The following is a 24,894-nucleotide window of genomic DNA, read 5'->3' on the forward strand; positions in this document are numbered from 1 at the left end:
CAGAAGCAGATGTCATAGATACTCGCCTGTTTGGAGAGCACTTGCTGGAAGGATGCTTGCTCATAGAGAGATGTCGTAGGAGTTGCTTTCAAAATCCTCTATTCCTTTTCTTTCCCATTATGTGAAACAGGAAATCTCTATACTGGCAGAGGAGAGAGAGAGAGACAGAGGATGAGTCTGTCACTGTATGGAGTATAATCCTGGGGAATGGCAAAACTCTGCCGGAGGATCATTTATTCAACTTGTCTCTCAGAGATTCTTTGTGGAAGAGTCAACTTCAGACATCACTGCATCCTTTCACACAGCAGTAGCCCTGTTGTCATCCTCTGGACGGCAGGTAGCCTAGCGGTTAAGAGCGCTGAGCCAGTAAACAAAAGATTGCTGATTTGAATCCCTGGGCTGGCAAGGAGCAAGGCAGCACCAACAACTGCTCCCTCTGATTCAGAGGCGTTGGTTTATATGCTGCGGAAGACTTAGGTTGAATGCATTCAGTTGTGCAACTGACTAGGTATACCATTTCCCTTCTGTCTGTAGAAGGAAACGCACAGAGTTGAACCAAACTGCCATAACCCAGAGAGAAGGTTAGACCTGAGTTGCCATTGCTGTAGCAGTACGTTGTTTTTCTTTTTGGCGGCATTCAACATTTTCCTCTCTCAGTTTTGTTTGACGGCATGATTCTGAATTACACAACTACGGAGTTTCACTTATCCACTTTCTGTTTCCTTTTAGCTCTCCTTATACTAGATATATTTAGCATGGTTGTGTTAAGTAGACAAGGCCCACCTAGTGGAACATGTCCCACATAAGGAATGCATTACATTCATACTGATGGATATTTACAGTAGCACGGCTGCTGGTCTCACAGCTCCTTGTCTTGCTCCAGGCGCCAATAGCAGAGACTAAGAATAAAGACCGTAAATTCCTGTATGATAGAATGATATAATATAAATGACAGAGTATGGACTACACTCTTAGGGGGGGGGGGGGGGAGGTTCCATCTAGAACCTAAAACGGTTATTCGGCTTTCCCCATAGGAGAACCCTTTAAAGAAACATTTTTGGTTCCAGGTAGAACCTTTTTTGGTCCCATGTAGAACCCTTTCCACAGAGGGTTCTACATGGAACCCAAAAGGGTTCTACTTGGAACCAAAAATGGTTCTCCTATTGGGACAGCCAAAGAACCCTTTTTCAACCCTTTTTTCTAAGAGTGTACTGTATTGGTTAACTCCGGCCCTTGTTGGCCATAGATCACGAAATGCTTTCTGCTTGGTCCCTTCTCTCATATAATCCTCCATACGTGTCACTTCCAATAAAAAAATCAGCATCCATCCCCGCCTCTGATTTTTGTTTGTTTGACTTTCAATTTCTATGGTTTCTCGTGAAATATAGTATCTCCTTTACTTTATGGGGTTACAGTTTGAGTGGAAGTGCAGGAGTTTATGGGCTGTGTAGTTGACTGGAGGATTGCTGCCTGGAAGAGGCTTGCTTTTGTTCTTAATATACTTACATGTGTTTACTGTCAAATAAATGAAATATGGCCGGTCTAACTCTTTATGACCAAACACACAATACTTTATGGCTAGGAACCCTTTGTTCCATTGTTATATTTGGCCTGATTGTCATTTCTGTGTGTGATGAGTTTAGGAAAGTATTGTTCATTTCTAATAACACTCAGTCAGGGTTTGTAACATTTCATTGTTGTTGATTCAATGGACTGAACTTGCGTTCTTGGACAGAAATTCAATAAACAGTTCATCTGAAGAGTCCTTTTTACAGAAAGGTGAAAATAAGACTTTGTGTCATTCTGCGTCCGCTGATGCTATTCCATTCGTATTCTACGGTCTTTGTCTTGTGACCCTTTTGTCTATGTTTTATTCAAGTGGAGGTCATGTGCAATTAGAGTGAAATAATGGTGTTGGGTTGTCTAAATAGAGAAAAGCTTTCCTCTGGTTAAGTTGAATGCGGTGGCGAGGTGGGCTGGGATGTCCACCTTTGGTGACAGATCAAAGAGAATGTGGTTTTAATCTAGTGATGCGGCCGCGGTGTGGGCCGTGCACAGATGTACCTCAAAGCGCTCTCGTCAGGGCTTTGACGGATGACATCGCCGCTCCAGAATGATAGGCTATTATTTCACTTTGCCTTGGATAAATGGCAATGCTAGCTACTACCTGTCCCCCTCACCTTCCCTCGCCTCGCAGCCTGGCACCAACAGACAGACAGGGGAGGGAGGGAGTTGGGAATAAGAGGCCTGAGCTCTGTGGGACTGTGGCATTTTGTGATCATACTTTCTCTTTTTCCACCTTGTTGTTCTGGGTGACTGAGGACAATGTGCTGCTGTAGTGACAATGACATTTGATAAGCGGCTTATTTGATAATGTGTCTTTCTCTCTCTCTCTCTCTCTCTCTCGCTCTCTCTCTCACACAAACACACACACACACACAAACACACACACACACAAACACAGACCAGCAGTATTCATGGTCTCCCTCTCAGCACTTCGATGAAGAAAGCAACTCCCCTCCTCCACCCAGGAACATGAAGGCTCTATCGGGCGGGCGGCCCAGCCAGCTCCAGATCACCTCGGCTCACACCTGCGGCCTGGCCGACGGCGAACACTCCCTGGACCACCATGACTCCCGCACCCCCTCTTACCTCCTCAGCCCCACAGAGAGCTGTCCCATGGAGCACCACCGTCGCTGCTCTCCCCATAGCTCCATCCACTCCGAGTGCATGGCGATGCCCGTCTCCGTCTCCATGGCCAACACAGATCACTCCATCTCCAGCAGCACCTTTCCCAGGATGCATTACAGTTCCCACCACGACGGTAGCGGGTCACGGGACAGTGGTGGTGGTGGAGGAGGTGGTGGGGGTGGATCACGGGATCGAGACGAGTGTGGCTCGTCACACGGCGGCAGCGGTAAGATGAACAGAATCCCGGCCAACCTGCTGGACCAGTTTGAGAAGCAACTTCCGTTACATCGCGACGGCTTCCACACACTGCAGTACCAGAAGACGCATACCACCACCACGGAGCAGCGCAACGAGAGCCCCGGGAGGATCCGACACCTGGTCCACTCTGTCCAGAAGCTCTTCACCAAGTCACACTCCCTGGAGGGCTCGTCCAAGATGAACGGCACCAAGGGGGACTCGCACCGGGAAGGCTCCCACCACCACCATTCCAACCACCATGGACACCACAAACACAGCAAGCGCAGCAAGAGCAAAGAGCGTAAGTCTTCAGACAGCAGCGGGAAGCAGCGCTCCGGGGTGGCGGGCTGGTGGAGCTCGGACGATAACCTGGACAGTGACAGTACGTACCGGACGCCCAGCGTCATGTCCCGCCAACAGGTGGACCACATCAACCACTGCTACCCCGACTCTGTCCACAGCCACTACGGGGACCTGTCGCTCAAGACCTCCAAGAGCAACAACGATGTGAAGTGTTCCGCGTGTGAGAGCGTGGCCATGGCTCCTGAAGGGAAGTTCATGAAGAGGAGCTCCTGGTCAACGCTGACTGTCAGCCAGGCCAAGGAGGCCTACAGGAAGTCTTCCCTAAACCTGGAGAAACCCATGACGCCCACAGACCTCAAGCCCAACCTCAGGCCCTGCCACTATCTACAGGTGAGTTACTCGTATAATCCTAATATGTCCGTTGCTGGAGCCACAGTAATGTTATAGATAGGCAGAGAGATGGATGGGATTGGCAGAGAAGCAGACAGATATGTACAGTACGGACAGACATAGGTCCGCTGGTAGGCTGATTCAGTGAAGCTACTGAAGAGAGGATTTATTGTCATTAGCAGTCAGTGTAGAACCGAAGACCAGCTAGGCTACATGCTAACACTCAGAAACACTGCAAACAATGAGGCTCGTTGATTAGCACTCATCTCAGTAAGCCTGCCGTTAACATGGCCTTCCATTCTATCAGCGGCTTATTTCAATAGACAGTGAGTCCAGACAGTTACTGTGATGTTGTTTGTCTCAGCTGGACTTCTGATAGTTCTGAGACTTAATCACTTGTATTTCCCTGTCCAGGATATGAATCACCTGTCAGGGGATCAGCAGGGTAGTAGCAGTGAAAGGGACGGCACAGTGGGAGCAAATCAATTACTGTATCAATGAATGACACCAGTGACAAGTCGGGAGTGCAAAGAAAAGACTCGGGATCAATGCCGATTTGAGCTTGTTGTCGTGCTGTTTCTCCAAGCTGTCAGTTGGTCTGTATCGGTGTGTGAGAGCACTTAGTTCATGGCCTGGATCCACTTGGTGGGAAACCCTGGTGGATTGTGGTGAACGGCATTAAGATCAATTCAAAGGGAATCAGCATGTTTGTAGTTGATGGTCCAGGGGTTTTATGTTGGGGTTGTTGTAGTAAAGGATAGGCCATTTGCTTGGGAATGGCAAGTCCCTTACCAACTGCACTCTGAAATAACTATGTATATCAAACAATGGTATTTTTGTCTGATGAATCAATATCAAAGTTCTTAAGACAATGAAAAGTACATGTTTTACAGTAAACATGCAACCCATGAGGTATGATCTGCTGATAATCTCAGGGAACATTGAGTGGGCTACTGCCTGGAGCTAAAACCACGTGAACTCCTCAACACTCAGCGAAACACTCCTCAGGGACACTCCATGAAGTGGAAGGTGGTGGAAATGTTAGATGCTGTCTTAAATGGACAAGAGGTACATTACTCAACCCACCCACCATTCTAATGGGGAGTCCGGCATTGTGTCTGACTATTAGCTGACGTAAACAGAAAAACAGGAGCATGTGGTCTGTGACTAATTCCAAGCAACTGTACATAAAGCACTTTTAAAGGTGATGAACTCCAAACAACGTTGAGGCCTTAGAACCTCTACTCTCTTATCTCTCTAAGTGTACTAAGCTCTCTCTGAGACAATGATGATAGGAGACGGTAATGTATTCTTCATCTGTTCATTAAATGGGGTGTCTGAATGTCCATAAACATGTTGGTTGTTCTATAAATAGCCTGGCCCATTCTATTGGTTCTCTGCCGCAGGGCTATTTTGAGTCTCGGTTGTCAATCGGCCACGGGTGACGCATTTCCCCTGGGGATTGGTGCCCTCTCTCAGAGGTGAGCTAGCTACCAGGGAGACAGAGGGAAATAAACAGACTATTCTGGTCTCTGGCTGGCTGACTGGCTGTCTGTCTCACTGTCTGTCTCTATCTCTCTCCCTTTCCTTATCAACAGGAGCAGTGAGTCAGGCAGATTGAGTTGTTAGACAAGAACATTACTATAACCTTAGGCAACATCCTGTTGCTGTTCTGCTTTGTTTTCCTATTATGATTTTAGGGTGCAATCCTATAGATTAAATGAGGAAGACACATTTCGGTTGAAGGCATTCAGTTGTGCAACTGACTATGCATCCGGTTTTCCTTTCCCTATAAAGATAGTTGTTGTTGTTTGCTGTTGTGGGAGGTGAGGTGTTTGTGGCACTCCGTATGGTTTGATGTGCTGGCAAGGGTATTATAGTTTTGTGTTTTAAATTATTTTTTAAATCATTTTTCAAAAACTTTTATTAGAAATTCGGTTTAGTTTCAGTTAGTTTGCAGACTTGATTTACTAGTTTTTATTCCGTTTTGGTTTGAAAGTAACATTTATATTTTGTTTTTAATTTATTTCAGTGTTCGGAACAGAATGTGGCCTATGCGTGGGAGGCTAGTCTTGTGGACTTGCCAGACTCAATGAATAACTGAACCAAAGCTTTGTCTCTTTTTTAATAGTCATTGGAATGAGGCAGGTTGCATGCTCATTTAAAGCCAGGGGGGAAGTAAGCCGGTCCGGTCCGGTACGGTGTAGGCCTACTGGCAAAAGAGATAGTGGCAGTATGTTGTACCGGTAAAACTTGAGCCTCTCTCTATAATTAAAACAAAGATGGAAAGAAAACTGCTATTATACCGCCTGGCAGCCACTTGAGAAATGAGCAAATAGACTTTAGAACAGATGGTATGAACTCCAAAATGTGGTGTATACCAAAATGCGGTGTATACCAAAATGCGGTGTATACCAAAATGCGGTGTATACCAAAATGCGGTGTATACCAAAATGTGGTGTATACCAAAATGTGGTGTATACCAAAATGTGGTGTATACCAAAATGCGGTGTATACCAAAATGTGGTGTATACCAAAATGCGATGTATACCAAAATGTGGTGTATACCAAAATGCGCTGTATACCAAAATGTGGTGTATACCAAAATGCGGTGTATACCAAAATGCGGTGTATACCAAAATGTGGTGTATACCAAAATGTGGTGTATACCAAAATGTGGTGTATACCAAAATGCGGTGTATACCAAAATGCGGTGTGTACCAAAATGCGGTGTATACCAAAATGCGGTGTATACCAAAATGCGGTGTATATACCAAAATGCGGTGTATACCAAAATGTGGTGTATACCAAAATGTGGTGTATACCAAAATGCGGTGTATACCAAAATGCGGTGTATACCAAAATGTGGTGTATACCAAAATGCGGTGTATACCAAAATGCGGTGTATACCAAAATGCGGTGTATACCAAAATGCGGTGTATACCAAAATGTGGTGTATACCAAAATGTGGTGTATACCAAAATGCGGTGTATACCAAAATGCGGTGTATACCAAAATGCGGTGTATATACCAAAATGCGGTGTATATACCAAAATGCGTATACCAAAATGCGGTGTATACCAAAATGCGGTGTATACCAAAATGCTGCAGTGTGGTTCGAGGGGAACACAAACATTTTGAGAAAGTAGAGATCACTAGTCGGGACCGAGACATGCGCGGACACCAGTGGATACAACAAGCAATTCAGGCTACAAGTTTGCCTAATGACAATCAACGAATGTCATTACACTTCTTGGTATTTTAATAGATGCCCCTTTTCATTCATCAAATGACAGGTGCAAAGAGCACTGTTTTAGATGCTGGAATTATTTTAGAGTGGATGAACATGCGCAGGTAGCCTCCTTATCAAGTGATTTGTTTGACAATCAATGAAAACAACATGCCAGGTTGTGTTCGTGCCACATTTAAAGGTAAAACATTTTTTACAGTTAAATCAAATCAAATTCAAATCAAATTTATTTATATAGCCCTTCGTACATCAGCTGATATCTCAAAGTGCTGTACAGAAACCCAGCCTAAAACCCCAAACAGCAAACAATGCAGGTGTTAAAAGCACGGTGGCTAGGAAAAACTCCCTAGAAAGGCCAAAACCTAGGAAGAAACCTAGAGAGGAACCAGGCTATGTGGGGTGGCCAGTCCTCTTCTGGCTGTGCCGGGTAGAGATTATAACAGAACATGACCAAGATGTTCAAATGTTCATAAATGACCAGCATGGTCGAATAATAATAAGGCAGAACAGTTGAAACTGGAGCAGCAGCACAGTCAGGTGGACTGGGGACAGCAAGGAGTCATCATGTCAGGTAGTCCTGGGGCACGGTCCTAGGGCTCAGGTCCTCCGAGAGAGAGAGAAAGAAAGAGAGAATTAGAGAGAGCATATGTGGGGTGGCCAGTCCTCTTCTGGCTGTGCCGGGTGGAGATTATAACAGAACGTGGCCAAGATGTTCAAATGTTCATAAATGACCAGCATGGTTGAATAATAGTAAGGCAGAACAGTTGAAAATGACATGGCTTTACTGCTAGGCCCACACATTTTTTTCACACATTTTCACATATAGGAACATCAACTCAAATGTTATTTTTCACATGCAGCGAATACAACAGGTGTAGACTTTACTGTGAAATGCTTACTTACGAACCCTTTCCCAACAATGCAGAGTTACAAAGTAAGAAAGGAAATTTAAAAAAGGAAATAGTAACACACTAAAATGCCATACTGGGAAAACAAAAAAGTATCTACTTTCACCCAGGTCTAAAGCACACTGTTAAAGTCTGTTGTCCTCGGGAAGAGGTTGCCGTTTGCATTGTCTACGTGCAGCTAGCTGGTGGCTGTCTCACTTTGTCTTTTTCCTTTAATTGTTTGAATGCTTCTTTGTGGTGTTCAGGTGAACTTCAAGTTGGTAGGGATTTTCCCTTTGATCTCCATACCACACCTGTACCATCTTCTAACACAACAATACATTTACTTTTGTCTGTCACAGCAATGTGTGTTGGCTTTGGGGATAACCAGTGAAATATACCTGCTGGAGCGCGTGCTACAGGTGGGTGTTGCTATGGTGACCAGTGAGCTGAGATAAGGCGGGGCTTTACCTAGCAAAGACTTATAGATGACCTGGAGCCGGTGGATTTGGCGGCGAATATGTAGTGAGGGCCAGCCAACAACAGGTCGCAGTAGTGGGTAGTACAGTATATGGACAAAACAGATGGCACTGTGATAGACTACATCCAGTTTGCTGAGTAGAGTTTGAGGCTATTTTGTAAATGACATCGCCGAAGTCAAGGATCGGTAGGATAATCAGTTTTACGAGGGTATGTTTGGCAGCATGAGTGAAGGAGGCTTTGTTGCGAAATAGGAAGACAATTCTAGATTTTCTAGAATGTTGGATTGGAGATGCTTAATGTGAGTCTGGAAGGAGAGTTTACAGGCTAACCAGACACCTAGGTATTTGTAGTTGTCCACATATTCTAAGTCAGAACCGTCCAGAGTAGTGATGCTAGTCGGGCGGGGGTGGGCAGCGATCAGTTGAGGAGCATGCATTTAGTTTTACTTGCATTTAAGAGCAGTTGGAAGCTAAGGAAGGAGTGTTGTATGGCATTGAAGCTCATTTGGAGGTTTGTTAGCATAGTGTCCAAAGAAGGGCAAGATGTATGCAGAATGGTGTCATCTGCGTAGAGGTGGATCAGAGAATCACCAACAGCAAGAGCAACATCATTGATATATACAGAGAAAAGGGTCTGCCTGAGAATTGAACCCTGTGGTACCCCCATAGAGACTGCCAGAGGTCCGGACAACAGACCCTCCGATTTGACACACTCAACTCGATCTGAGAAGTAGTTGGTGAACCAGGCGAGGCAGTCAAATCAAAATCTAATTGATTTGTTACATACACATGGTTAGCAGATGTTAAGGCGAGTGTAGCGAAATGCTTGTGCTTCTAGTTCCGACAATGCAGTAATAACCAACGAGTAATCTAACCTAACAATTCCAAAACTACTACCTTAAACACACAAGTGTAAAGGAATAAAGAATATGTACATAAAATATATGAATGAGTGATGGTACAGAACGGCATAGGCAAGATGCAGTAGATGGTATTGAGTACAGTATATAGATATGAGATGAGTAATGTAGGGTATGTAAACAAAGTGGCATAGTTTAAAGTGGCTAGTGATACATGTATTACATAAAGATGCAGTAGATGATATAGAGTACAGTATATACATATACATATGAGATGAGTAATGTAGGGTATGTAAACATTATATTAAGTAGCATTGTTTAAAGTGGCTAGTGATACATTTTCCATCAATTCCCATTATTAAAGTGGCTGGAGTTGAGTCAGTGTGTTGGCAGCAGCCACTCAATGTTAGTGGTGGCTGTTTAACAGTCTGATGGCCTTGAGATATAAGCTGTTTTTCAGTCTCTCAGTCCCTGCTTTGATGCACCTGTACTGACCTCGCCTTCTGGATGATAGCGGGGTGAACAGGCAGTGGCTCGGGTGGTTGTTGTCCTTGATGATCTTTATGGCCTTCCTGTGACATCGGGTGGTGTAGGTGTCCAGGAGGGCAGGTAGTTTGCCCCCGGTGATGCGTTGTGCAGACCTCACTACCCTCTGGAGAGCCTTACGGTTGTGGGCGGAGCAGTTGCCGTACCAGGCGGTGATACAGCCCAACAGGAGGCTCTCGATTGTGCATCTGTAGAAGTTTGTGAGTGCTTTTGGTGACAAGGTGAATTTCTTCAGCCTCCTGAGGTTGAAAAGGCGCTGCTGCGCCTTCTTCACCACGCTGTCTGTGTGGGTGGACCAATTCAGTTTGTCTGTGATGTGTACGCCAAGGAACTTAAAACTTACTACCCTCTCCACTACTGTTCCATCAATGTGGATAGGGGGGTGCTCCCTCAGCTTTTTCCTGAAGTCCACAATCATCTCCTTAGTTTTGTTGACGTTGAGTGTGAGGTTATTTTCCTGACACCACACTCCGAGGGCCCTCACCTCCTCCCTGTAGGCCGTCTCGTCGCTGTTGGTAATCAAGCCTACCACTGTAGTGTCGTCCGCAAACTTGAGTCTGCCGATAAGAATGCGGTGATTGACAGAGTCTAAAGCCTTGGCCAGGTCGACGAAGACGGCTGCAGAGTACTCTATTTTTCCGATGCCGGTTATGATATCATTTAGGACCTTGAGCGTGGCTGAGGTGCACCCATGACCAGCTTGGAAACCAGATTGCATAGTGGAGAAGGTACGGTGGGATTAGAAATGGTCGGTGATCTGTTTGTTAATTGGCTTTCGAAATTTTTTGAAAGGCAGGGTAGGATGGATATTCGTTTATAACAGTTTGAGTCTAGAGTGTCTCCCCCTTTGAAAAGGGAGATGACCGCGGCAGGTTTCCAATCTTTGGGGATTTCAGACGATACAAAAGAGAGGTTGAACAGGCTAGTAATAGGGGTTACAACAATTTCGGCTGATCATTTTAGAAAGAGAGGGTCCAGATTGTCTAGCCCAGCTGATTTGTAGGGATCCAGATTTTGCAGCTCATTAGTGAGCATAGGACAGGACAGAGATAGAGTACAGTTGGCTTCTTCCTGAAATTCCAAATGTTGGGAATCATATGTGGCATCAACCATCGCTCTCTCTCTGGCAGACTGATTACACAAATTAGTCCCAATTACCCTGCCATGAACCCACACACACACACACACACACACACACACACAAACACACACAGAGGCCCTCGTTAGTACCTGTTGGGGAGGAACAGCAGGTTTGATTTAGATGCAGTAAGGTGACAGTGACAATGCAATTAAGCCCTGGACGTGACCAGCTCACCTGACCAAGAGACAGATTTACTACCGACTGCTTCTCTTGGCACACTGCTCGGCCAAAATGCCACAACACAATATCTTTGTTTACGGTTTGTCTTAGCCTTGATTAATTCACTTTCACCATTTAACACAACTCTCTTTTCCTTCCAGAAGAGTACAAAGCAAGGATTAGGCTTTGATAGTTTTGCTGATAAGGCAATGCGGCAGGATTTAATAAACCAATGAACTGCCATGTTAACTTGCCAAAGGTGGATGGTTCAGAGTGAGAAAGCCTGTGATTAAAGGCAGAGTAAAGTTGCAGCACTGCAGAAACCACAGTCTCTCTCTCTGTGAGGGTGAACCAGATAGATACAATAAACCCACATCATCAGAGATGGGCTATAGCCTCGCTCAAAAGCCTTACACTCAAAGGAGGGCATAGGTAAATAAATAAATAATAAAGTGCATTCAGAAAGTATTCAGACCCCTTCCCCTTTTCCACATTTTGTTACGTTACAATCTTGTTCTAAAATTGATTTAAAAAAAAAACATTTCTCATCAATCTACACACATTAATGACAAAGCGAAAACAGTTTAGAATTTTTTGCAAAATTATTAAAAATACAAAAACTGAAATATCTTATTTACATAAGTATTCAGACCCTTTGCTATGAGACTCTAAATTGAGCTCAGGTGCATCCTGTTTCTATTGTTCATCCTTGTGATGTTTCTACAACTTGATGGTTTGGAAAGGCACACACCTGTCTATATAAAGTCCCACAGTTCATGTCAGAGCAAAAACCAAGACAGGTTGAAGGAATTGTTGGTAGATCTCCAAGACAGGATTGTGTCGAGGCAAATGTCTCAGGAAGAGTACAACAATTTTTTGGCAGCATTGAAGGTCCCCAAGAGCACAATGGCCTCTATCATTCTTAAATGTAAGAAGATTGGAACCACCCAGACTTTTCCTAGAGTTGGCCACCCAGGCAAACTGAGCAATCGGTGGAGAGCCTTGGTCAGGGAGGTGACCAAGAACCTGATGGAGTCCCTCTGTGGAGATGAGAGAACCTTCCAGAAGGACAACCATCTCTGCAGCACTCTACCAATCAGGCCAATATGGTATAGTTGCCAGATGGCCACTCAGTAAAAGGAACAAGGGAAACAAGAGTCTCTGGTCTGATGAAACCAAGAATGAACTCTGTGGCCTGAATGCCAAGTGTTACATCTGGAGGAAACCTAGCACCATCCCTACGGTGAAGCATGTTGGTGGCAGCATCATTCTGTGGGGATGTTTTTCAGCAGCAGGGACTGGGAGACTAGTCAGGATCAGGGGAAAGATGAACGGATTAAAGTACAGAGAGATCCTTGATGAAAACCTGCTCCAGAGCGCTCAGGACCTCAGACTGGGGCGAAGGTTCACCTTCAAACGGGACAAAGACCCTAAGCACACAGCCAAGACAATGCCAGAGCCTAGACTATAACCCGACCGAAATCTCTGGAGAGACCTGAAAATAGCTGTGCAGCGACACTCGCCATCCAACCTGACAGAGCTTGAGAGGATCTGCAGCGAAGAATGGGAGAAACTCCCCAAATACAGGTGTGCCAAGCTTGTAGTGTCATACCCAAGAAGACTCAAGGCTGTAATCACTGCCAAAGGTGGTTCAACAAAGTACTGAGTGAAAAAAGTACCGTCTGAATACTTGTAAATGTGATTATTATGTTTTTTTCTGAGGTAGGGAGGTATAGAGAGTCCCCAGCCTTCATTGCCCTGACAACGGAGTCCAACAACCTTATGATGGGAGAGAAGAACATTAGCTGCAACCTACCAGGCAGGCAGTGAGACCCAGACCCAGGACCATCCAATACATAACCCAGACCAAGAAACACAGAAAGAGAGAGGTAGAGCGAGGTAGTGTGAGAGAGAGAGTCAAATAACACCCCTCGCTAAAACACACTGAATCATTCTCTTCCCACAATCCTCTCTGAAGACATTACATTTACATTTAAGTCATTTAGCAGACGCTCTTATCCAGAGCGACTTACAAATTGGTGCTTTCACCTTATGACATCCAGTGGAACAGCCACTTTACAATAGTGCATCTAGGTCTTTTAAGGGGGGAGAGAAGGATTACTTTATCCTATCCTAGGTATTCCTTAAAGAGGTGGGGTTTCAGGTGTCTCCGGAAGGTGGTGATTGACTCCGTTGTCCTGGCGTCGTGAGGGAGTTTGTTCCACCATTGGGGGGCCAGAGCAGCGAACAGTTTTGACTGGGCTGGGCGGGAACTGTACTTCCTCAGTGGTAGGGAGGCGAGCATGCCAAGTGTTATGATGGAGCGGGGAGGGATTATCACCGATTGAGTTGTTTAGCGACGTCGCGCCAGGGAAGCCAGGTCTATCCCCCTTTCTACTCTGGCTGGGTCCTGTTTTAATGGCGCTGACTTTTGTTCCTAGCGGGAGATGACCTGAGTGGAACGGAGCTGCAGAGTTAATCAATGAAATGCACTGCAGGAGCAGCAGCAGGGCCTACAGCCTACAGCCCATCCCCCTGGGGAGGCCTATGGGGCAGGAGCAGCAGCAGGGCCTACAGCCTACAGCCCATCCCCCTAGGGAGGCCTATGGGGCAGGAGCAGCAGCAGGGCCTACAGCCTACAGTCTACAGCCCATCCCCCTGGGGAGGCCTATGGGGCAGGAGCAGCAGCAGGGCCTACAGCCTACAGCCCATCCCCCTGGGGAGGCCTATGGGGCAGGAGCAGCAGCAGGGCCTACAGCCTACAGTCTACAGCCCATCCCCCTGGGGAGGCCTATGGGGCAGGAGCAGCAGCAGGGCCTACAGCCTACAGCCCATCCCCCTGGGGAGGCCTATGGGGCAGGAGCAAGGCTGAGAGCGCAGGGCTGGAAATGCACAGGTCATTCACACATTATCTGGAGAACTGGACTAGAATCTAGAATGTATAGTCTATCCTATTAGGACAGGATCAGGCCTGAGGCCTGAGGCCACATACAGGTGAATGCCCAAACATAGTCTGGGAGAGGAGAGGGACTGTAGCTACTGTACATCTCAGGATGTGTCCTTTTTCTGCCTCTCGTGTTTTGCCGTCATGTATAGTTTGTAGTGGCTCTCCTCACTTGAGTAAATTCATTACATTCTGCCCATAGATAACTAAGTAAACGTTCTAGGATATTCTATCTTGTTGCAAGCAGCATGAACCATTTGGACCTTGACTGTGTAGATTTGTATGTTCTCTTCCTCCATGCAAACAGCCCTGTGATGTGTGTGTATTCATTAGGATGGGAGACACGGAGATGTCTGGTTCGTTGTCTCTACACAGGGGGGGATCCACCCGTGTATCTAGTTTATTAGCAAATCCCAAATTAAACAAATCTCACCACAGTGTGTGGCTGTCCTCTGGCGCTCCTTCCTTAATTAGACGTCTACAAATATCAAACTCCTTGAAGACTTAATTAACCCATCGACTCTGGTGAGCGTGCAATGTTTGTATGTGTGTGTGTGTGTGAGTGTTTTGGACCAGACGTCCTCACAAGCGTAGTAAAACACAAACAATTTAGACAAGTGGGGACATTTTGCCGGTTCCCACAATGAAAAAGGTTATTTTAGGTTTAGGGTTATAATTAGGGATAGGAGTTCGGGTTAGGGGTTAAGGTTAGAGTTAGGTTAAGGGGAATAAATTGTTTGGACCACACAAGGATAGTACAACAAACGTGTGTGTTGGCGTGTTTGTGTTTGCGTGTGTGCGTGCAAGCGTGTGTGTCATCTGAAGGGTATAAAATGATATCTCCCTTGGCATCATCGTGGCACATTTTGCAAGCCCCTTACTCTGGAATCATAATATTATGAATTTCTGCCATAGAGCGCTGTGGACCCACGGGCCTTATGACTTTCAACACACAAGCCCTATTGACTACAGCCAGCTCTCTACTGTCAGATCATTGGTAAGCCAAGCTCATCACCAAGCTAGGGACCTTGGGACTGAACCCCTCCCTCTGCAACTGAATCCTGGACTTCGTGACGGGCCGGCCCGCTGACCTTCAACATTGGGACTCCTCAGGGGTGTGTGCTTAGTCCCATCCTGTACTCCCTGTTCACCCACGACTGCGTGACCACGCATTACTCCAGCACCATCATCAAGTTTGCTGATAACACAACGGTGGCAGGCCTGATCACAGACAACAATGAGTCCGTCTAGAGGGCTCCCGAGTGCAGCGGTCTAAGGCACTGCATCTCAGTACTAGAGGGGTCACTACAGACCCTAGTTCGATTACAGGCTGTATCACAACCGGCCATGTTTAGGAGTCCCATAGGGCGGCGCACAATTGGCCCAGCGTCATCCGGGTTAGGGTTTGGCCGGGGTAGGCCATCATTGTAAAATAAGAATTTGTTCTTAACTGACTTGCCAAGTTAAATAAAGGTTCATTTTGAGACTTAGCAGTGTGGTGTCAGGACAACAGCCTCTCCCTCAACATCAGTAAGACCAAAGAGCTGCTCGTGGACTATAGGAGAAAGAGGGAAGAGAGAGCACACCCCCATCCACATTGACGGGACTGTTGTGGAATGGTTCGAGAGCTTCAAGTGACTTGGCGTCCACAAGAACTTAACATGGTCCACACACAGTCGTGAAGAGGGCACGGCAGTGCCTCTTCCCCCTCAGGAGGCTGACAATATTTGGTATGGGCCCTCAGATCCTCAAAAAGTTCTACAGCTGCACCATCGAGAGCATCTTGACAGGCTGCATCAATGCTTGGTATGGCAAATACATCTCAAAGCCTTACAGAAGGTGGTTCGGACAGCCCAGTACATCACTGGGGCCAAGCTCCCTGCCACCAGGACCTCTACATCCACCCAGGCCAAACACTCCAGCCACCCAGGCCATGGACTGTTCACTCTGCTACCGTCCGACAAATGGTACTGGAGCATCGGCTGTTGTATATGCGGTAATTGAACTCTGCTGTACTTTTGAAGTAAAGCAAAACTGTGACAGAGAGGGCTCTATTGTAACAAACCTAACACAATACCAAAAATATAAAGAGAAAGAGGGAATGTCCACTCACCGTTATACTGCTCGCAAATGTATTGTTTTATAAACATCATGGATCGATCTTACAGATCATATTTGCACTTCTCCAGAAATAGCAGACGAATTTGCCAATGGACGGTGCATCTTTCTAATAAGTTAAATGAAATGGGGGGGAAACCATTCATATATTTATTTCTAAATACGAGATTCACCGGCATAAAAGGCACATCTCTCCTTCCATGGGCACTGTACTTCATGGCTGGATAGGCTGCGCTTCCGCTCTCTAAATCCATGCCTTTATCAACTGCGTTACCTTTAAGACCTGCTTTTTGTGGGTCTTAAAATGGCCCATTAGCGCGGTAAAATGGCCCATCAGCACTGTAAAATGGCCTATTAGCACTGTAAAATGGCCCATTAGCACTGTAAAATGGCCCATTAGTGCTGCACAAAGTTACTTTTGCGCTTGTTTTTAAGGACAAACCTCAAATATTGCCACCCCTCCCACCTCAGTGCAAGCGAGCTGATGTTCGACAGGTAAATTACCGAACCTGGTGTTAGGGCTGGAAAATGTCAGTGCCAGACGAAATTGCTAACTAACGTGCGTATGACACTTGCACCTCCTTTGTGCCAGCCGAAAATAGAGCCAGGAGAGAGGAAGAGAGAGAGAGACTTTAGTGGTAACTTCTTTATTTAACGAGCCTGTGATATTTAAATGAGTTTGTAAACAGCATGATGTCATCAGTTCGATTGAATTAACCCCTAGCCATTTGTCCAGCAGCTTCAAATAGTTTCCACAACCTTTCAACAAGTGCCATTATACAAACAGAACACCAGAATATGATACCTTTGTGTTAGGCTTAGGATTTTAGTTTGATCTTTTGAATTTCAGAAGGGATTTTCGTAACAAATAGACCCTCAATTACTCTGTATATTTTTGAAGTAATTATATTGAATTAAACCCAATTCTACTTTATTCAATTGAACTAGAACAGTGCTCTTGCTTGGTTTATTTACTGCTCATAGACGTCTTGCATCAGTAAGTAAACCATCCGACAGAAATGTCAAACAGTGTTGCCGCTGCTCTGCTGTGGTTTATCATGCAACATGTAACACTCTGAAGGCAAGGAGACACCACATCTCTGATGCTGCTCTCACATTCAATATTGAAGAGCCTTATGATGTGTAATGCAACCTTGGGTAAACACAGCACGATCACACTGCACGTACCCCGCTTTGAGTCTCAATCTGGGAACAGATTGCAGTCGAGGGAACAAGTCTGAGTCAGAAAACATCTTGCCAATGGGGATGATGCCTTGCAAGAGCCTTGTCTCAGCTGCAAATGTCTTACTAGCTATAGAGAGAGAATGATAACAGAATATTACAAGTGATGTACTGTACCTATCTTTGCCTGAGCTGTGGTTAAATGTGACTGTGGATGAGTCTCCTATTCAGCTTGATCCTCTATGATCCCACTCTCACTACCTTCATTTGACCAATAAACATGATCGAGGACAGTCTGCTTTACACTACGGCTGAGCCAATAGCCACATTGAGAAAACAACAACTCTCCTGACATACCAAAACCAAACAGCTAATGGCTAACTGTTTTCAGGTCTATGTAACAATATCCACAGTTTAAAGATAAACTGTACCTACCTACAGTAATTACTGTACCATGTAGGTAAGTACATGTTACTGCAAGTGGGGGCAAATAAACTTTGAGGTAAACCTGTGTATCTGTAGTACTCATAACATAATTACATTACAGTATCTTCTACAATCTTACTACTTCTGTTACAGGGTACCCAACCCTTCTCTCTAACCCGCTCTCTATCCCCCCCTCCCCCCCAGGTACCTCAGGATGAGTGGAGTGGTTACCCAGGGGGAGGTAAGGACGATGAGATCCCCTGTCGGAGGATGAGGAGCAGCAGTTACGTCAAAGCCATGGGTGATGAGGAGAGTGGAGAGTCTGACTCCAGCCCCAAGACCTCCCCGTGAAGACGGTCCGGCCAGACGCCCTGGTCAAGTCTGTCATGCAGAGACCACTCCTAGACTCCCAGAGGTAGGCCATGTAAAGTATCCTAGCATGTGGAACTGAGTTAAGAACATGCCGTAAGATCACTCCACAGCTAGCTTGAAATGTCACGGATGGAGCCATCCAAATCGGTCCCTTTTGGGTGCCTCAACCTGTTGGAACGTTGTCAAGGAGGGCGGTCACGTATGTTGCGAAGCAGACGATCACTGGTTTGAGCCCAGTGTGGGGCAGTCAGACATTGGGGGAAGCTAAGCAGTTAGCAGCACACTGACCCCCATTACACAGGTAATGCCAAAGATTTGATCGCAGATCTGTGGTTAATAAGGGCACGTTCTAGAACTTGTAGAAATACCAAATAAATTAATCAGATTTAATTTCTATAGCAAAACGTTTTTAGTGTCATTGTTTATAAAGCTTTGTTAAGTGTGCACACTGGGGGTATAAAATGAATGAATGCTGGAATGGATTAGATAGGCCATGATGCAGACACAATCACAGAAACGAGGTTAGGATGATAATGGCATGACGTTAGAACAAATGCAGCAGATTAACATGAAATTAGATTACAATACTTGTCCATTGGATGAGACGAGCACAATTCTAACACACTAACAATGGCTCAAGCAAAAACATATCCTAGATAGATGATTCAATAAGGGGGCAAGAATGCTGTTGTTTGCCTTTTTACATACTCTGTTGGAAGGCAATGTCGTTGTTGGATTATAAAACCGCATATTCTAGTTCTCTATTTCTTTACATTAAAGTCAGTGAGGTAAAGTAAAACCAAAATGATCCAATGTTGTTATTTCCATAGAAATGTCTCCCCATTACAAATCTGGTTTCAGAATAGTTTTAGAGCCTTGAATTAGTTACAGTGTTTAGTTAAACAGTGTTTAAAGGGGCACACAGGTTATTTTCTCTGTGTCTACTTCTACATGAAAACATACTATAGTATACTATGGTATAATATGGTATTATTATGGAAAACTATGGTATTCACAAAAATATTTTTGCGGACTTTACAGTACTTTTTACTGTAGTATTTACTGTTAACTATAGTATAAATACTGTTGTAAAAGAAAACTATAATATTTTCTATGGTAATTAATATAGTGCAGATTGTATACTGTAGTATTTAGTGTAGTGTTTTTGAAGACTGTACTATACTACAGTATTTATTGTAGTGTTTTTTCAGATTGTAGTATACTGTAGTGTTTATTATAGTGTTTTTGCAGACATTACTGTAGTATTTACTATAGTGTTTTTGTTTTATTATCTTTGACATAAAGTGGTGGCTATCTCCTTCAGGAAACCTACTGGAGAAATACGAACAAATTTTCCATAACCTGTTGGTAGGACTGGGGTCTGAACCGGTAATAATATATTCTATAACCTGCATAGAACACAATATGGTCTATACTTGGCATGTAGGTTTCTCACTTATGGGTGGCACAAATTGGTATATGGGGGAGGGGAATGGACAGGGTATATGGAAATGAAATACTGTATAATTTACTATAGTTTTAAAAAAGTGTAGTGTTTTTGCGGACTGTAGTGTTATATTTGATTTGATTTTTGCCCCCCTTTTCGTGATATCCAATTACAATCTTGTCTCATTGTTGCAACTCCCCAACGGGCTCGGAAGAGGCAAAGGTCGCGCTGCTTCTTAACACCCGCTCGCTTAACCCCGGAAGCCAGCTGCACCAATGTGTCAGATGAAACACTGCTCAATTGATGACTGAGGTCAGCTTGCAGGCTTACGGCCCGCCACAAGGAGTCGCTAGAGTGCGATGAGCCAAGTAAATCCCACCCAGCCATACCCTCCCCTAACCCAGACGACGCTGCGCCAATTGTGCGCCACCCTATGGGATTCCCAGGCACGGCCAGTTGTGGTACAGCCTGGGATCAAACCCAAGGCTGCAGTGATGCTGCAACACTGTGATGCAGTGCCTTAGACCGCTGCACCACTTGGGAGGCCCCGGACTGTAGTGTTTTAGCGGACATTACTGTAATATTTTTTTGTAGATAATACTTCAGTATTTACTTTAATATTCTACAGTATACTACAAAATTCCATAGTAAGTACTACAGTATGTAGAATAATCTACAGTATACTACAATTTACTATATCATTCTATAGTAAGTACTGTAGTATTCTATTGTAAACGGTAGTATTTTTTGGGCTGTTTCTTGTCCTTGTATGGTTTGGTAATTGTCCTTGTCAATAGCTGCTGTGTTTGCCCAGTGTTTCTCCCATTTGCTTGTTACCGCACTTCCTCACCTTCACCCCTGGGGCACTCTCATATATCATTCATATCCTTGTCAATTTAGGTCGCAGAGCAGTGGCAGAGTTATATTGCAATAAGAACGTAGTCATTTTATGAGATCCTGTGGTAGTTCAAAGGTGGATCTTAGTGTAAAATCCATCTCCCATAGACTTTCAGTGTAAATGGTTTTAGAGTTTTGTCTTGAATAAAAGGTGTTCTTCATTGTGTCAGTGCAGGTATGAGAAAGTCACTATTCTCTGAGCCACAGCTATAGTTTATTCTTTATTGCGTTTTTAATTTTAGCATTATATCAGACATAACTACATTAAATTGTACTTGGCGAGTCCATCTTTCCCTGATGTAATTGCTAATGTCGCGCCACTGTCTGCCAGTGCAAGCACACTTTCATTCTTCCTCAAAGGCCACTCGTCTCTCTTTGTTCATGGTTGAATATGGAAACAGTAATAACAGGAGAGTTCAGGAGTCCATTTTATTAATGTTCCATTATAAAACCCTCCTCCCAGACCAGCACTTTCAGAACCTCATATTTCTGTCTGCCTATTCTATTCTCATGTGTCAGTCAATACGACACCGTGACTGACATGTGCTGGACTATCAATGTACAGGTCTCCATTAGATGAATTATTTTCTTGGCACTCGCATAACAGGCTGCTTTGTGCTAGCACAGTCTTCATTTTGGAAAGGAGGAATGTTTTGTCGGTGATATTTTGGCATACCAAAAATTCTATATTTCTTCTTGGTCATTTGATTGACACCCTTAAATTTAACAGCAAAAGTGCCCGTATAGAGATTGATGTAACATGTCAAAGTTGTGTTGTTAATACAGTGCGAAAACTATTGCCATAGGTAAATGCAAACGTGCCCGTTGTTAATTCTTGTCATGGAGATTCTATGCATCTCTATTCATTTCTACGGCGCTCGTGGTATCCCTGCTGTACTGCGGTATCAGCTCTATGTTGGTCTTGATCCACTTATGACAGTCATGATAGTAGCCTACCTCGCTCTGTGTGACTGGTGTTTCTCTCCTCCCCAAACCCTGCATACTGCAGCAGCTCTACTCATTACCATTCAACACAGGTTGCTAAATTACCGTTAGGGTACAGCAAGGCTTTTTCCTGGAAAATACTGACATCACAGCAAAGTGGAGCAAACACTATCCCTTAACACTCACACCACTGTCAGCCTGACACAACTAAAATGAGTTACCCAGGATTCTGGGGTGTTAATTACATTTCATTTACACTGCTTTTTTTGGGTGTTTTTTTTGGCAAAGGATTATTATTATTTTGTCTGATAAGTTTAAATGAATTTTGAACGGTTTAAAAGTCCTCTGTGGGTGTATACGTCGTTGACGTGTGAAAGCACGTCAGTGCGATCGGACACGCACTCACGCAGTACTACACAATGCAGCAGTTTATTATATGATGATAGTGGCTTTGCTAATGCCTTTCATCAGCCTATGATCCAAAACCAGTAGCTATGAAAACAACACGGTTTTGGGATTTGGGTACTAACAATTTACACTCCATTAAGAAAGACACTAAAAAGGGAGTGATTTAGAGGATGGAGCAGCAGATATCCATTACACGTATTATGCTCCGAGGGTCTCTCTGGATAATGCCTCTCTCAGCAGTTAGTGCAGGAGCCTGCTGCTCTTAGTGAAAGAGGAATATCTATATGGATCATTTTATGTTGCCCGGCCTGCCTCAGAGTCCATTGACAACACAAGTATGGAGACAGGTGAAGTTCCTCCTGTATTCATTGTAGACAGTGTTGGGCTCCCTGGTTAGCGTTGCAGTGTTGGGTTACCTGGTTCAGGCCAGGCTGAAGAATGCCTGCTGTGGAGGCCTTTCATTCATGACTGAATAGTATTCGCTTTGTCTTACCATTGGTCTTCCTGTGACACGTCAGGACTGCTCCGGTATTGCCTGTCTGTGGCACCTATTGCAGCTATTGAAGTTTGAGCCTCACCTCTAGGCCCAGTAGTTTTGGCAGTAAAAGGACACAAGGAGAGACCCAGATGCAGGCACAGGAAGCAGATGGTTAGAGTCCAAGATGTTTATTAACAATCCAAAATTGCTAGGCAAGAGAATAGTTGTGGACAGGCGAAAGGTCAAAACCAGTTCAGCGATCCAGAGGTACAGAATGGCAGGCAGGCTTGAGGTCAGGGCAGGCAGAATGGTCAGGCAGGCGGGAATGGGGTCCAGAAACAGGCCAAGGTCAAAACTGGGAGGGCTAGTAGACGAGCAGGCACACAGGAAAAACCACACTGGTTGACTTGAACATACAAGACGAACTGGCACAGAGAGACAGGAAACACAGGGATAAATACACCAGGGAAAATAAGCAACACCTGGAGGGGGTGGAGACAATCACAAGGACAGGTGAAACAGATCAGGGTGTGACAGGCTGACCTTGAGGCCTAGAGTTTTGCCTGGTAAGGTCACATGGTCAGTAAAACTCCTGGCCCTACTAATTTCCCTTTGAATTGTGCATGTTAATTTTGACTACTTAGGAACTCAAAAGAGACTTTATATATTAGTTGTTTTAGACCCTGGCTTGTGCCATACTTTTGCTCTGATCTGAGTGGTACTGCTTATCTGAGTAGTAATGCTGATCTGAGTAGTACTGCTGATCTGAGTGGTAATGCTGTCTGAGTGGTAATGCTGATCTGAGTGGTAATGCTGATCTGAGTGGTACTGCTGATCTGAGTGTAATGCTGATCTGAGTGGTAATGCTGATCTGAGTAGTAATGCTGATCTGAGTGTAATGCTGATCTGAGTAGTAATGCTGATCTGAGTGGTAATGCTGATCTGAGTAGTAATGCTGATCTGAGTGTAATGCTGATCTGAGTAGTAATGCTGATCTGAGTGGTAATGCTGATCTGAGTGGTACTGCTGATCTGAGTGGTACTGCTGATCTGAGTAGTACTGCTGATCTGAGTAGTACTGCTGATCTGAGTGGTAATGCTGATCTGAGTGGTACTGCTGATCTGAGTAGTACTGCTGATCTGAGTGGTAATGCTGATCTGAGTGGTAATGCTGATCTGAGTGGTAATGCTGATCTGAGTGGTAATGCTGATCTGAGTGGTACTGCTGATCTGAGTGGTACTGCTGATCTGAGTGGTACTGCTGATCTGAGTAGTACTGCTGATCTGAGTGGTACTGCTGATCTGAGTGGTACTGCTGATCTGAGTGGTAATGCTGATCTGAGTGGTACTGCTGATCTGAGTGGTAATGCTGATCTGAGTGGTAATGCTGATCTGAGTGGTAATGCTGATCTGAGTGGTAATGCTGATCTGAGTAGTACTGCTGATCTGAGTAGTACTGCTGATCTGAGTAGTACTGCTGATCTGAGTGGTACTGCTGATCTGAGTAGTACTGCTGATCTGAGTAGTACTGCTGATCTGAGTGGTAATGCTGATCTGAGCGGTACTGCTGATCTGAGTAGTACTGCTGATCTGAGTGGTAATGCTATTCTGAGTAGTACTGCTGATCTGAGTAGTAATGCTGATCTGAGTAGTAATGCTGATCTGAGTGGCACTGCTGATCTGAGTGGTAATGCTGATCTGAGTGGTACTGCTGATCTGAGTGGTAATGCTGATCTGAGTAGTACTGCTGATCTGAGTAGTACTGCTTATCTGAGTAGTAATGCTGATCTGAGTGGCACTGCTGATCTGAGTGGTAATGCTGATCTGAGTGGTACTGCTGATCTGAGTCGTAATGCTGATCTGAGTGGCACTGCTGATCTGAGTGGTACTGCTGATCTGAGTGGTAATGCTGATCTGAGTGGTACTGCTGATCTGAGTGGTAATGCTGATCTGAGTGATACTGCTTATCTGAGTGGTAATGCTGATCTGAGTGATACTGCTTATCTGAGTGGTAAATGCTGATCTGAGTAGTACTGCTGATCTGAGTGGTAATGCTGATCTGAGTAGTACTGCTGATCTGAGTGGTACTGCTGATCTGAGTAGTACTGCTGATCTGAGTGGTACTGCTGATCTGAGTGGTAATGCTGATCTGAGTAGTACTGCTGATCTGAGTGGTAATGCTGATCTGAGTGGTAATGCTGATCTGAGTAGTACTGCTGATCTGAGTGGTACTGCTGATCTGAGTAGTACTGCTGATCTGAGTAGTACTGCTGATCTGAGTGGTAATGCTGATCTGAGTGGTACTGCTGATCTGAGTGGTACTGCTGATCTGAGTGGTAATGCTGATCTGAGTGGTACTGCTGATCTGAGTAGTACTGCTGATCTGAGTGGTAATGCTGATCTGAGTGGTAATGCTGATCTGAGTGGTAATGCTGATCTGAGTGGTACTGCTGATCTGAGTGGTACTGCTGATCTGAGTGGTACTGCTTATCTGAGTAGTACTGCTGATCTGAGTAGTACTGCTGATCTGAGTAGTACTGCTGATCTGAGTAGTACTGCTGATCTGAGTAGTACTGCTGATCTGAGTGGTACTGCTGATCTGAGTAGTACTGCTGATCTGAGTAGTACTGCTGATCTGAGTGGTAATGCTGATCTGAGTGGTACTGCTGATCTGAGTAGTACTGCTGATCTGAGTGGTAATGCTGATCTGAGTAGTACTGCTGATCTGAGTG

At 44.9% G+C, this 24,894-nt stretch overlaps 1 protein-coding gene across 1 annotated transcript in view; it reads left to right on the top strand.

Moving 5' to 3' along the window:
- The first annotated feature begins 2,535 nt into the window (after positions 1-2,535).
- Positions 2,536-24,894, top strand: part of LOC115138383 (disks large-associated protein 2-like) — a 62,448-nt gene continuing 40,089 nt past the window's right edge. Inside the window, 3 exon segments of the mRNA XM_029675180.2 lie at positions 2,536-3,621; positions 17,821-17,956; positions 17,959-18,031. Coding sequence (XP_029531040.2) covers positions 2,536-3,621; positions 17,821-17,956; positions 17,959-18,031 — 1,295 coding nt within the window.

Source organism: Oncorhynchus nerka, linkage group LG12, assembly GCF_034236695.1.
Source record: "Oncorhynchus nerka isolate Pitt River linkage group LG12, Oner_Uvic_2.0, whole genome shotgun sequence".
Taxonomy (NCBI): domain Eukaryota; kingdom Metazoa; phylum Chordata; class Actinopteri; order Salmoniformes; family Salmonidae; genus Oncorhynchus; species Oncorhynchus nerka.